The sequence below is a fragment of the Ahaetulla prasina genome, chromosome 6, assembly GCF_028640845.1.
Source record: "Ahaetulla prasina isolate Xishuangbanna chromosome 6, ASM2864084v1, whole genome shotgun sequence".
Taxonomy (NCBI): Eukaryota; Metazoa; Chordata; class Lepidosauria; order Squamata; family Colubridae; genus Ahaetulla; species Ahaetulla prasina.
The window spans coordinates 114,733,456-114,746,024 of NC_080544.1; the positions used below are offsets into that span (position 1 = coordinate 114,733,456).

Genomic DNA, 12,569 nt, shown 5'->3' on the forward strand with positions numbered 1-12,569 from the left:
CTGAGAGATCTAATAGGACCAAGGCAGAGGAACAACCCCTTTCCCTGGCCCTCCAGAGGTCATCCACCAACGCGACCAAAGCCGTCTCCGTGCTGTAACCGGGTCGGAAGCCGCACAGCCGCATTCTGGACTAGCTGAAGCCTCCGGGTGCACTTCAAGGGGAGCCCCATGTAGAGAACATTGCAGTAGTCCAGGCGAGAAGTGACGAGAGCATGAGTGACTGTGCATAAGGAATCCTGGTCAAGAAAGGGGCGCAACTGGCGAATCAGGCGTACCTGATAAAAAGCTCTCCTGGAGATGGTCATCAGATGTTCTTCAAAGGACAACCACCCATCCAGGAGAACGCCTAAGTTGCGCACCCTTTCCATTGGGGCCAATGACTCGCCCCCAACAGTCAGCGCGGCTGCAGCTGGCTGTACCGGGATGCCGGCATCCACAGCCACTCAGTCTTGGAGGGGTTGAGCTTGAGCCTGTTTCTCCCCATCCAGACCCGCACGGCCTCCAGACACCGGGACAGCACTTCGACAGCTTCGTTGGGGTGGCCTAGGGTGGAGATGTACAGCTGAGTGTCATCAGCGTACAGTTGGTACCTCACCCCAAAACCACTGATGATCTCACCCAGCGGCTTCATATAGATGTTGAACAGGAGAGGTGAGAGAACCGACCCTGCGGCACCCCACACATGAGGCGCCTCGCGGTCGATCTCTGCCCCCCTGTCAACACCGTCTGCGACCAGTCGGAGAGATAGGAGGAGAACCACCAAAAAACGGTGCCTCCCACTCCCAAACCCTCCAACCGTCGCAGCAGGATACCATGGTCGATGGTATCAAAAGCCGCTGAGAGATCTAAAAGGACCAGGGCGGAGGAATAACCTCTGTCCCGAGCCCTCCAGAGATCATCAACCAACGCGACCGAAGCCGTCTCTGTGCTATACCCAGGTCGAAAGCCGGACTGGAACGAGTCCAGATAGATCGTTTCAACCAGGTATTGGGGTAACTGACGTGCCACCACACTCTCAACAATCTTCACCACGAAGCGAATGTTGGAGACGGGACAGTAGTTTCCCAAAACAGCTGGATCCAGGGAAGGCTTATTGAGGAGGGGCCTCACCACCGCCTCTTTCAAGGCGGTAGGAACAACACCCTCCATCAAAGAAGTGTTAATAATCCCCTGGAGCCAGCCTCTTGTAACCTCCTGTGTGGCCAGCACCAACCAGGAGGGACACGGGTCCAATAAGCATGTGGTGGCATTCAGCTTTCCCAGCAGCCTGTCCACGTCCTCAGGAGCCACAGTATCAAACTCATCCCAGAGCTAGAGCTAGTGCTAGTGCTATGGTGGTGGGATAGCGGATAAAGCCCAAATTGTTAGTGTAGTAGGCAATAACTGGCTGCTTTGGGGGCATCCCAAGTAGACTATATGTAGATGGAATTTATCTTGATGTCATTGGATCCTCTCTAGTGGAACGCTGGAAAAGCTTGGTTTGGCATTCAGAAAGCTGCCTGGTATAGAAGCAGGATTCTGGAGCCATGGATAAAAACGCCATTTGTCCCAACTCAGCAGAAATCCTTCTGTTTCTTTGAAAAACCCAGCATTTGCCTTCCAGGTAGTTGTGGTGGGAGATCAGAGTGCTGGCAAAACCAGCGTGCTGGAAATGATCGCTCAAGCCCGGATCTTCCCTCGGGGCTCAGGAGAAATGATGACACGCTCACCAGTCAAGGTAGGAATGCTACAGTCCCCAGACCGCAAGCTTTCCAGAAGGGGAGCCTGATCCAGGGAGACCCGCTCAGCTGCTTAATACTTTCCCTTGTTTGAATCCACTTTGGACCTCAGGTCACCCTCAGCGAAGGTCCCCACCATGTGGCCGTATTCAAGGACAGTTCTCGCGAGTTCGATTTGAACAAGGAGGAAGATGTAAGTTTCAAGGAGCAGAATGCTGCCAGAGGGTTTGTGCTTCGGTTTTTTCCTTCAATCATCCCCCACAGCCCGCAGGATGAATGATCTGCCAGGAGTCGCAAGACCTTTCAGTCCTTCAGTGTCACGAGAAGTCAGCTCATTCCAAAATGGGCCCTGGCCGAAGGCTTCCTTAAGGGAGGAGCGATGTCCATGTCGCTGAAAGAGGCTGTGGTGCCCCTCCCTTCTAGGTGCTTGTAGCGCCTGGCGCTTCTAGGGAATTCTAGCTGTATCTCCCAGTTCCTCTTCTTGGGAGAAGGTTGTTGAGAAGGGGAAGATGGGACAGAATCACAGCATTCCAGGTGAAGGGAAGCACCTGGAGCCTTTTCCGCGTGAATTCAGACCGTGGTGTGGTGTCAGGCGCCAAAGATCAGCTCCCCAGAGGGAGGGCCAGGTAAACTGATTTGTTGCCAAATAGCTTCTGCACAGGAAGCTTCTCAGTGACCAGTTGGCACAGTTGTTAAGGAAATGGGCTGGTCCAGGGAGGCGCCTGGTAGAGGCCCTCTAGACGGGTCTGCACTCTGGGTGCCTCTCCTCTCTGTGTAGGCAGTCCTCAACTTACAACCTCAGCAGGGACCGGAACTTCCATAGCTAAGCAATACGGTCATTAAACGAATCACACCCAATTTTATGATCATTTTTGCCACTGGGATTAAGGGACTCACACAGTTGTTACGCGAACCTGGCTTCCTGCACTGCTTGTGGGAAGCCAGCTGGGAAGGTTGCGGATGGGGATCACATTTGACGTTGCACATGCCGGTTGCCAAGTGCCTGAATTTTGATCATGTGACCCCTGCGACAGCCCTAAGTGCGAGGACCGGTCGTAAGCTTTTTCAGTGCTGTCATAACTTCAAGCAGTCATTAAATGCACGGTCGTGAGCCGAGGACTACCCGTTGCAGTGCCCTTAGGCACTTTTCCCAGGGCCCCTCAGCCCCCTTCCCGTTCCTCCAGCCCCTCCCTCCCTCTGACTCCGCCCCTTTCTGCTTCTGCTGAAACAGCTGGCGGCTTTGCGGCACGAGATCGAGATCCGGATGAAGAAGAGCGTGGGCAGCGGCTGCACCGTCAGCTCGGAGGTGAGGCCTGGCCCCCTCCGGCCCTCGAGCCCTTTCCCACTTCCACAGGGACCTTTCCAGAAATGCCCTGGGCTCTTCCCCCTTCCTCCCCCCCCCCCCGGCCTTTCTCTCTCTCTCAAGCTGCCCTGTCTCCCTTGCAGACCATCTCGCTCAGTGTCAAGGGTCCTGGCTTGCAGAGGATGGTGCTGGTCGATTTGCCCGGCGTCATCAGTGTAAGTGTCCTGTGCTGGAGCGGGGAGGGCGGGGGCATTGCTGCAACGCTGGGGCCAAGGAGAGCTCCCCGGTGGCTTGAGGCATCATTCCGTCAGCCTCACCTCCGTGGGTCAGACCTGCCACAAACTTAAACCTCTAAGTAGAAAGTCTATGGAGACTCTCAGTCATCCAGGTCACGGTTGTCCCAAAGGTGTTTTTTCAAGAGGCAACTGGACTTCCTTTGTTTTTTCTTAAAGATGTTTTCATATAAATCCTTCCATTCCCCTCTATCCAGTCAGAGCTTCTTGGATGAGAAGCAAAATGTCTTCAAAGAAAAAAGAAGGAAGTCCAGTTGCCTCTGGAAAAAACACCTTTGGGACATATTGCAGTCACGCAGAGCCGGAACTGAGATTCACCTGCCCAAATCCCTACGTTATACTTTTTCCTCCTTTACTGACTTTCATTTCCCACCCCAAGGTAACCAATTATTATCTTGCAAGCTGTTTTCTGAATGGTCAGTTCAAGCACGCTCTGCTATGCCGCTCTCTCCTTCCAGCTGGGCGACCTTGAAGCAGCTTCTCCAGAAGGCACAGCACTTATTTTCAGATTTCCCAAACATTCCTCCCTTCATCCCCCTTCTTCATAGTTCATGACAGACTGTCACCGCATATCAGCGAAGCATAAGCAAGCATGAGGTGCTAGCTGCAAAATGAGGGTGCTGCCATCCATCTGGTACCGGATGAAAGTGGTGCCTGCACACACACACACACAGAGTGTTTTTTGCAAGGAAGTCAACGTGGTGTGATGGCCAGAGTTTGGTCCACACTCAGGTCCACGCTCAGCGGTGGAAGCCCAGAGATGATTTGGGGATGACTCATTTCTCTCAACCCAGCACCCCCTCGCTTCCGTTGGACGGTTAGAGGAAGGGAGCGTTGCGTGCACCAAGGGCGGCGGGCCTTTTCCAGGCTGGGGCACTGCTGTAGTATTTAAAATACATTTTAAATTTCTTAATTCTAAAGAAATGTGCATTTTAAATTAAAATGGCCAAAATCTGACCCACAGTTCTGCCTTTTGCTTAGTTTTTGTGATTTTAGCTATAAGGTTGTTTGTAGCTCAGACAAAAACTGACTCCAGGGAAAGCTCCAGTGCTGATCCCATTGAGGGGAGTGGAAAGTTCCAGGGGCTTTAAAATCCCCACCCTCTTTGGTCTTGCTAGGTGGAATTGAGGCCAGTTCTTCCCCATCCTGAATGAGTAGTTCACCCCTGAATGCAGCTGCCCAGGGAATATTACATAGTGCATCCAGTTCTGGTCATCAGAATATAAAAAAAAGATGTTGAGACTCTGGAAAAAGTGCAGAGAAGAGCAACCAAGAGGATTAGGGGGCTGGAGGCCAAAACATATGAAGAACGGTTGCAGGAACTGGGCCTGGCTAGCCTAGAGGAGTAGAGGAGGCGTGATAGCAGTCTTCCAATATCGGAGGGGCTGCCCCAAAGCGGAGGGAGGTCAGCCTATCCTCCAAAGCACCTGAAGGCAGGACAAGAAGCAACGGATGGAAACCGATCAAGGAGAGAATCCACCTGGAACTAAGGAGGAATTTCCTGTCAGTGAGGACAATTCACTAAGAGAACGACTTCCTTCCAGAAATTGTGGGAGCTCCAACACTGGAAGTTCTTAAGAAGAGACTGGACAGCCATTTGTCTGAAATAGTGTAGAGTCTCCTGCTTGAACAGGGGGCTGGACTAGAAGACCTCTAAGGTCCCTTTCAGCTCTTGTTATTCTGTTAAGCTGCAGATTGAAAGATCAAATACATGAAAACGAACCCCTCTTTCCCCAGACGGTGACATCGGGGATGGCGGCAAACACCAAAGACCTCATCTTCAGCATCAGCAAAGCCTACATGCAGAACCCCAACGCCATCATCCTCTGCATCCAAGGTGAGGAAGCAGGGAGCCTTTTACTGGTGGGAGAGGAACCCCTGCCGGCCGGCCTGGGACCACCGGGGCTCTGGCTGGGGGAGGCAGCTCAGGCTGCCCCTTGCTCCTGGCCGGGAACACCGGGTGGGTGGGGGAGGCAGGGCAGGGCAGGGCAGATCTTCCTCCCCCATCGGATGTTTGACCGCTCCCAGGGCTGGGTAACGTTGCCCCTCTTTTCCTTCTGGACCAACTCTCTGTTTTCCTTTCCAGATGGGTCTGTAGATGCAGAGCGCAGCATCGTCACCGACCTGGTCAGCCAGATGGACCCTCAGGGCAAGAGGACCATCTTTGTGTTGACCAAAGTGGATCTTGCGGAGAAGAATGTGGCCAGTCCCAGCAGGGTGAGTGGGGGGCGGGGCTTCCTGGATCAGAGGTTGCTCAGCAAGCAGAAATACTTCTTCTTCTTCTTCTTTTAACACTGTGTTCCCAAGGAAAGCTCTTACCTGCTCATTGTTAGGAATAACGGGAGGAATTCTGGTCCAGTTTGCTGGGAAGATTCTGTATAGGACTCTAAAGCTACAGAAAAAAATAGGGTTCGTGGTTGGTGTGCTACTTGAAAGCTTATAGGAAAATGCCCATAGAGCAGGGGGTCTCTGAACTTGGCCCCTTTAAGATTTGAGGACTTGGACTCCCAGAATTCCCTAACCAGCCGAGCATTCTGGGAGTTGAAGTCCACAAGTCTTAAAGGGGGAAAGTTTGGAGACCCCCTGCTCTAGGCGAGCAGACTGCACGTGCAAAGGGCTTCTGGGGGACATCTCTGAAGCCTTGCCCTCCACTTTGGATACAGCCGTGGGGTACAGAACCGAGGATCACAAATTCCACCTGGTTGTGCTGGGGGCCACTTTATTTATTCGATTTGTACTTGAAGCATCTGCCCCATTGCCTGGGCTGCAGACCTGGGGTGGAGAGGGGAGTGTGTGGCAAGGCCCTCTTTCCTGAAAGTGCTGGACGGCAAACCTTGGGTCAGGTAGTCCTCAACTTACAACTGCTTGCTTAATGACCACTCAAAGTTATGCTGAATTACAAGAGACACACACACACATACACACACACACACACACACAGTCACCTGATTGCAAGTTTGGCACTTGACGACCGATTCACTGTATGACTGTTAGCAGCATCCCTCAATCACATGATTGCAATTTGAGGTGTTGTTTGTGGGTTTCTGGCAAAAAACCCACCCATCTGGGAAAACTGATTCGCTTAATGATGCAAAAATGTCAAAATTAACAATGCAAAAATGTCAAAAAAATGTCAGGTCTAATCACGTTTTGCCTCCATTTGTCTCCATATCTCTGAGCTCTGGGCTCAGTTACGGCTGTAAGTTGAGCTACCATTGGTTCCTGTCCTGAGCAAAGGGGGTGGGGACTGGGCCCAGATCTAAAGGGCGCCTTGTGACGGTGGAGGGTTTTGCCCAAAAGGAGTCAAGAACCCCTAACCAAGCATCCTGATGGGGCTGAGCTGCTGCTTTCCTCTCCTCCCAGATTCAGCAGATCATCGAAGGCAAACTCTTCCCGATGAAGGCTCTGGGGTATTTTGCGGTGGTTACCGGAAAAGGTATGCAAAGAAGGGAAGGGAAGGGAAGACAATATTTGGCCAAGTGTGATTAGACACACAAGGAATTTGTCTGCAGTGCAGAAGCTCTCAGGGTACATGCAAAGGAACAGAGTAATAATAATCACGACATAATCCCATTAGTAGTAGCGGGAAATGAGACGGGCAATAGCAATACAGCCCTACCACATGGCTAAATGTAAAGGTTGGCGTTTGTCCAGCTACAGGCCCGGCCTTTCCCACGTGGCGTGATTTCAATTGCTTTCTTCTTTGTTCTCTCTCTCTCTCTCTCTCTCTCTCTCTAGGGAACAGCAGTGAAAGCATTGAATCTATTAGAGACTACGAAGAAGAATTTTTCCAAAACTCCAAACTATTGAAGTAGGCTAATACTTGGTTTTCTGAAGCATGCCTTGCTAGTCTAAGGCTACTTACTCAGGCCTCTTTCAGAATTGTTGAGACTGTGAAGCATTTCAGTTGGCTGGGCAGTAGCGTTGTGAGGAGGGCCTCAGAACTTGGAAGGCAGCAATCGGCCCTCAGACGGGGATCTGGCGAGCCATGGTCCCTGGGACCACAAAGAGTCAGACGCAATTTAGCAACTCTACCTGCTTCTGCTCTCTTCCACGTAATGATGCTCTCAGTCGCCCTCTGGCTTCTCAGCCTCTGTGGGGGTTTCTTGGTTTTGTTACACCTTAAAATGAAAGGAAGAGGGCAATGTCAGCACCTCAGGTGCCCCAGGAAAAGTGCCAGAAGGCAACGCTGAGCAGACCCCACCCAACCCCACCCCTTTGCTCTAGTTATCTCCAGCCAGGAATAAGACGGAGGCCTTTCTTGAATGAGCTTAAATTTCCAAAGCCAAGAAGTTTGGCCTCTGGGATGCTGAAGGGACGGATTGATTGCCCACCCAAATTATGGCACTTCATGTTTGAATAATCTTGGGAGAACTGGGGAAGGGCCAGGCGATTTCCTCAGAAATAGCGGAAAGACTCTCCAGGGAGGTATTAGGGTGTTAACACACTGACATTGAGATTGGGGAAGATTCTGGAGGAGATGATAAAGCAATGGATGGGGGGGCAGCTTGAAATCAAGGCAGGAATTGCCAGAAGGCGCTGTGGGTTGCCTGGGCTAATCTTACCTCCTTTTTTGACTGGGTCATTTCCTTAGGAGGTTGTGGGAATGCTGCAGACTTTATGTACCTTATGCAGAGCATATGGCAGAATATTCTGCAACGTCCAGATCAGCATGCTGGTTAAATGTGGATCTCATGGTAGAAACCTGGACTACAGGTAGTCCCTGACTTAACAACCATTCATTTAGTGACCACTCAAAGTTACAACGACCCTGAAAAAAGTGACTTATGACCGTTCTTCACACTTATGCCTCTTGCAGCCTCCTCATGGTCACCTGATCAAAATTCAGACATTTGACAGCTGACTCATATTTATGACGGTTGCAGCATCCAAGGAGGGTGACATGATCCCATTTTGCAACCTTCCGACGAGCAAAGTCAACAGGGAAGCCAGATTCATTTAGCGACCGTGTTGCTGACTTCAGAACAGCAGTGGTTCATTTAACAACTGTGGCAGGAAAGGTCATAAAACTCAACAACTGTCTCACGCAACATCATTTTTGGCTCCATTGTGGTCGTATGTCGAGGACTACCTGTATGTACCTGTCTGACCCGGTGACTTGCCATCAGGGACGGCTTCTGAGCGCCCCTCAGCCATGACGGAGGAGTGGAAGGAAGCTCATTGTGATTGTGGAGCAGATAAAATTATGTGGGGTTTTACTAGCCTAAGACAGAAAATTAGAAATGACCTCAATAGATGCAGAGGAGAGTTGGGGCAACTACGCCAACTTTAAGACCTGTGGACTTCAAACTCCCAGAAGCACCGCTGGCTCAGGAATTCTGGGAGTTGAAGCCCACAGGGCCTAAAGTCGCCCCACCCTGGATTACTATAGAAATGGGCTGAAAGGTACCAAATGAAGGTAGGAGACAGGAGGCTCTGATTTTGAGCCACGCGCCCGTTGCTTTGTGCATTTCTTCAGTATTTCTTCTCCCCAGAAACTCCATGCTGAAGCCCCACCAGGTGACCACGCGGAACCTCAGCCTGGCAGTGTCCGACTGTTTTTGGAAAATGGTGCGTGAATCGGTGGAGCAGCAGGCGGATGCTTTCAAAGGTAAGGGGGCAGCTTCTTCAATGGAAAGTCTGGGGCAGAGAGGAGGGCTGTCTTGGCAAGACTGGTTGAAGCCCCCCCCCCCCCAGGCCGGGCTTGTTGCTCCTGTGTCTCTCGGGGGCAGAAAAGTGGCACTGAACATCTCAGAAGGTCTCGGGTAACACTTTGGGTGGACAGGATCTGCACTCAGGGTCGGGCTGAGCTCATTTAGGGCTCTATCATGGCTGCAGTGGAGTTGAGGAAGCAGCTCAGACCCAGAAGCCGAGTGAGCCCCCCAGACCAAACGCTCTGAAGACTGAAGGCAGGAGATGCCTCCCTGTGGAGCACCTGGAGGTTTGGGGCATCCCCAGGGCAGGGTGAGGTGATCCAGAGGGTTGGGGGGGCAAAAATATGGGTTCAGGGGGAAGGAGGGAGATCTTTCCCTCAGTTGCCTGGACCATTTGCAGGCACTTGGGAGAGGAGTCCTTGGACGGCAGGTTGACCCAGGCAATAGGGGAGCAGGTCTGGACTCCCCTCTGGCAGGGCAGCTGCCCAAGGGAGGCTCTCCGGCTACAGAGGGCTCAGCTTTGTAGCTCTCAGACTGTGGTGAGGCCGGGAGGGGCTGCTCACAGTTAAAACTGCCCGTCTCTGGTGACTAATTAATGGTCACGGCTTTGCAATTTCAATTTAACATTCACGTTCGATTTTTGTCCCGTAGTCTAGAGGAGTTATTTATTTGCCCATTATTATTCCTAATAGATTATTTGATTTTAATGATGCTGACTAGGGATACTTTAATGGGTTGGATGTTCTGACCGGACTGTCTTAAACTGTCCTGAGGGTTTATTGATTTCCCAGAATGCAAATTGAATACCTGAATGGCTAAATCAATACACAGATGGCTTTTGAAGAGGAAGGAGCCATATCCTGCAGCCGAAGGGCCAGGTCAGGGGAGGGCCTGAGCCTGCCGTGGGAGGTTTTGGGGCGTGGAAGGGGTCCACTCTGGAAAAATGGGCAAGCGCGCATGGAGGTGTGGTTCTCGCTGCTTGGAATAATCTCTTCTTTCCCAGCAACCCGCTTTAATTTGGAAACCGAGTGGAAGAACAACTACCCCCGCTTGCGAGAGCTGGACCGGGTGAGTTCCTGTCTGCCTCAGAGCCCTTTGAACGTCTTCTGGGTCTCGGGACAGCTTCAGCGGCCACAGCATCCGTCCACGTGAAGGCCTCTCGGTGGCTTCCCTATAGAGCAGGAGTGGCCAGCTGGCTGGAGAATTCTGGGAGTTGAAGTCCACTGGTCTTAAAGTGACCAAAGTTGAGAAACACACGGCTAGGGAATTCTGGGATTTGAAGTCCACAGGTCTGAAATTGGCCAAGGTTGGATACCCCTGCTGTAGAACTTCCACAGTTACAGGTAGTCCTCAGCTTACATCCGGTTGCTTAATGATCGTTTGAAGTTTTGATGGACCTCCCCAGAGCTGCTCGAGAGATCTGGGCTGTGGCTTATTTCTGAGCCACGGTGGCGCAGTGGTTGGAGTGCAGTCCTGCAGGCTACTTCTGCTGACTGCTGGCTGCCTGCAATTTGGCAGTTCAAATCTCAGCAGGCTCAAGGTTGACTCAGCCTTGTGTCCTTCTGAAATGGGTAAAATGAGGAGCCAGATTGTTGGGGGCAAGAGGCGGACTCTGTAAACCACTTAGAGAGGGCTGTAAATGCACTGTGAAGCGGTATATAAGTCTATTGCGATCTGATCTTGCAGAACCTCTGGAGCCGGACCTGGGGGCGGGGTGGGTGAAAAGGCTGCTCTGCTGGACTCCAGCCCTGACCTCAGTCACAGACCTGGGGCTACTGCCTGGGTTCCCTCTCTCTCTTGTGGCACCTCCCTGCAAAGCTAAAACTTACTGATCGGTTGGTTGAACTCGCTTGCTACCAACTCACCACAAAATTAAACCATGCATAATATAACACAATTAAGTAGTCAAACTTGAGACGTCCTTGATGCCCTCTGAGCTTGGTTGGTTTCTTGCAGACGTCTTTTATTACCCAACTAGGTAATGTTATCCGTGCTAGTAAGGAGTGAGGTTAGGGAAACACTGCTGCTTATTAGCACTGATGGTGTTATTTAGTTTGGGTCATGAAACGTCTGCAAGAAAACCACCAAGCTCAGAGAGCACCAAGGGCCCCTCAGTTCAACCCTGAGCTGCAAAGATTCTCCTTCACTGATCAAACTTGCACAGAAAGTCTGAAGTTTGGGGGGGGGGAAGCATCATCATCATCATCACCCCTCTCCCTTCCACACAATAGCCCAAAGTCGGAAGGGGGATCTTGACCCCGGCTGCCTCAGGACCACCAGAAGGGATTGGAGGGTGGGCAAGTGAGCCCTTGCAGCCCTTGGCCTTTTCCACCAGGGGTGAAGGGAGGCATAGTTACACACACACACACACACACACACACACACACCCCTTGTAGAAGAGGCCCCTGCTGAGTCCAGGCATAAAGGTGTCTGCCTTGAAAGGAGCAGGTGCCAGGTGGAGGAGGATGGAGAGGCAGGGCTGGCCTTTTCCCTGCCTAAAGGAGGCCCTTGAGGGGGGGCGGGGAGAGGTGATCCAGTGGAGGACCAGAGTCCCCAAGAGAGGCTTGTATCATCCCTCCACTCCTTCCCACATTCAGTAACTCTCTCCCTCCCTTTCTCTCTCTCTCTCTCTCTGTCCAGAATGAGCTGTTTGAAAAAGCCAAGAACGAAATCCTTGACGAAGTCATAAGCTTGAGCCAGGTGACCCCCAAGCACTGGTACTGTACTTGATTTCTTCCGTTTGGGTCAGGGACGTAGCTGGGGGTGCTGAGCTTAGGATGGGCTGCTTCGAATGCTCCCTTGGGACCGTCGAGCATTGATGGGCCTCTGCACCTAAGTCAGTTGGGAGCCCCCACCCCGCCCCCCAGCTGTTCTGCTGAGGCTGGATAGTTCTGCAGCCCCTCCCTCCCCTCCCCAGGAGGAAACATGGCGTGCGCAGATTGTCCTGGGTCCAAGACGGATTGAAACCAGCTGAGGAGGGGCGGATCCTGGGCCATAAATAGTTGGGCAAAGTTGTAAATATTCTAAATGGAAGCCAGGTGTGTCTGGCTGCCGAAAGAATATGTCCTCTGTCAGCACACCAAGCGCCTCCCCTGGGCCGCCTGGAAGCCAGATGCTGCCGGAGAGAGGCTGGATTAAGAGCCAGGTGTGGGAGCCTCCTGGTTTGGGGTCTCGGGAATCCCTGCCGTGGGCTGCTGAGATGTCAGGAGGATAGGTTGGTGATTTTGGTGGGGGGAACTTGCTTGGGCCATTTGGGCTCTGGCTTTTAACGGAATAATAGAGTTGGAAGGGACCTTGGAGGTCTTCTAGTCCAACCCCCTATTCAAGCAGGAGAGCCCATACCGTTTCAGACAAATGGCTGTCCAATCTCTTCTTAAAAGACTCCAGTGATGAAGCACCCATAACTTCTGGAGGCAAAAGCTATTGTATTGGTTAATGGTCCTCACTGTCAAGAAAGTTTCTCCTTAATTCCAGGTTGAGTCTCTCCTTGATTGGTTTCCATCGATGGTTTCTTGTCCTGCCTTCTGGTGCTTTGGAGAATAGGTTGACCCCCCTGTTCTTTACAACAGCCCCTCAAATATTGGGACCTATGTCAGCCCTA

At 51.9% G+C, this 12,569-nt stretch overlaps 1 protein-coding gene across 4 annotated transcripts in view; it reads left to right on the forward strand.

Moving 5' to 3' along the window:
* OPA1 (OPA1 mitochondrial dynamin like GTPase) overlaps positions 1 to 12,569 on the forward strand; it is a 66,201-nt gene that overhangs the window by 35,997 nt on the left and 17,635 nt on the right. For all 4 annotated transcript variants that reach the window (XM_058189348.1, XM_058189350.1, XM_058189349.1 and 1 more), the window contains 11 exons: positions 1,604 to 1,717; positions 1,831 to 1,911; positions 2,950 to 3,024; positions 3,165 to 3,236; positions 5,052 to 5,151; positions 5,401 to 5,531; positions 6,678 to 6,750; positions 7,053 to 7,125; positions 8,810 to 8,925; positions 9,972 to 10,036; positions 11,609 to 11,685. In XM_058189348.1, the coding sequence (XP_058045331.1) occupies positions 1,604 to 1,717; positions 1,831 to 1,911; positions 2,950 to 3,024; positions 3,165 to 3,236; positions 5,052 to 5,151; positions 5,401 to 5,531; positions 6,678 to 6,750; positions 7,053 to 7,125; positions 8,810 to 8,925; positions 9,972 to 10,036; positions 11,609 to 11,685 (977 nt within the window). The remainder of the gene's footprint in view (positions 1 to 1,603; positions 1,718 to 1,830; positions 1,912 to 2,949; positions 3,025 to 3,164; positions 3,237 to 5,051; positions 5,152 to 5,400; positions 5,532 to 6,677; positions 6,751 to 7,052; positions 7,126 to 8,809; positions 8,926 to 9,971; positions 10,037 to 11,608; positions 11,686 to 12,569) is intronic.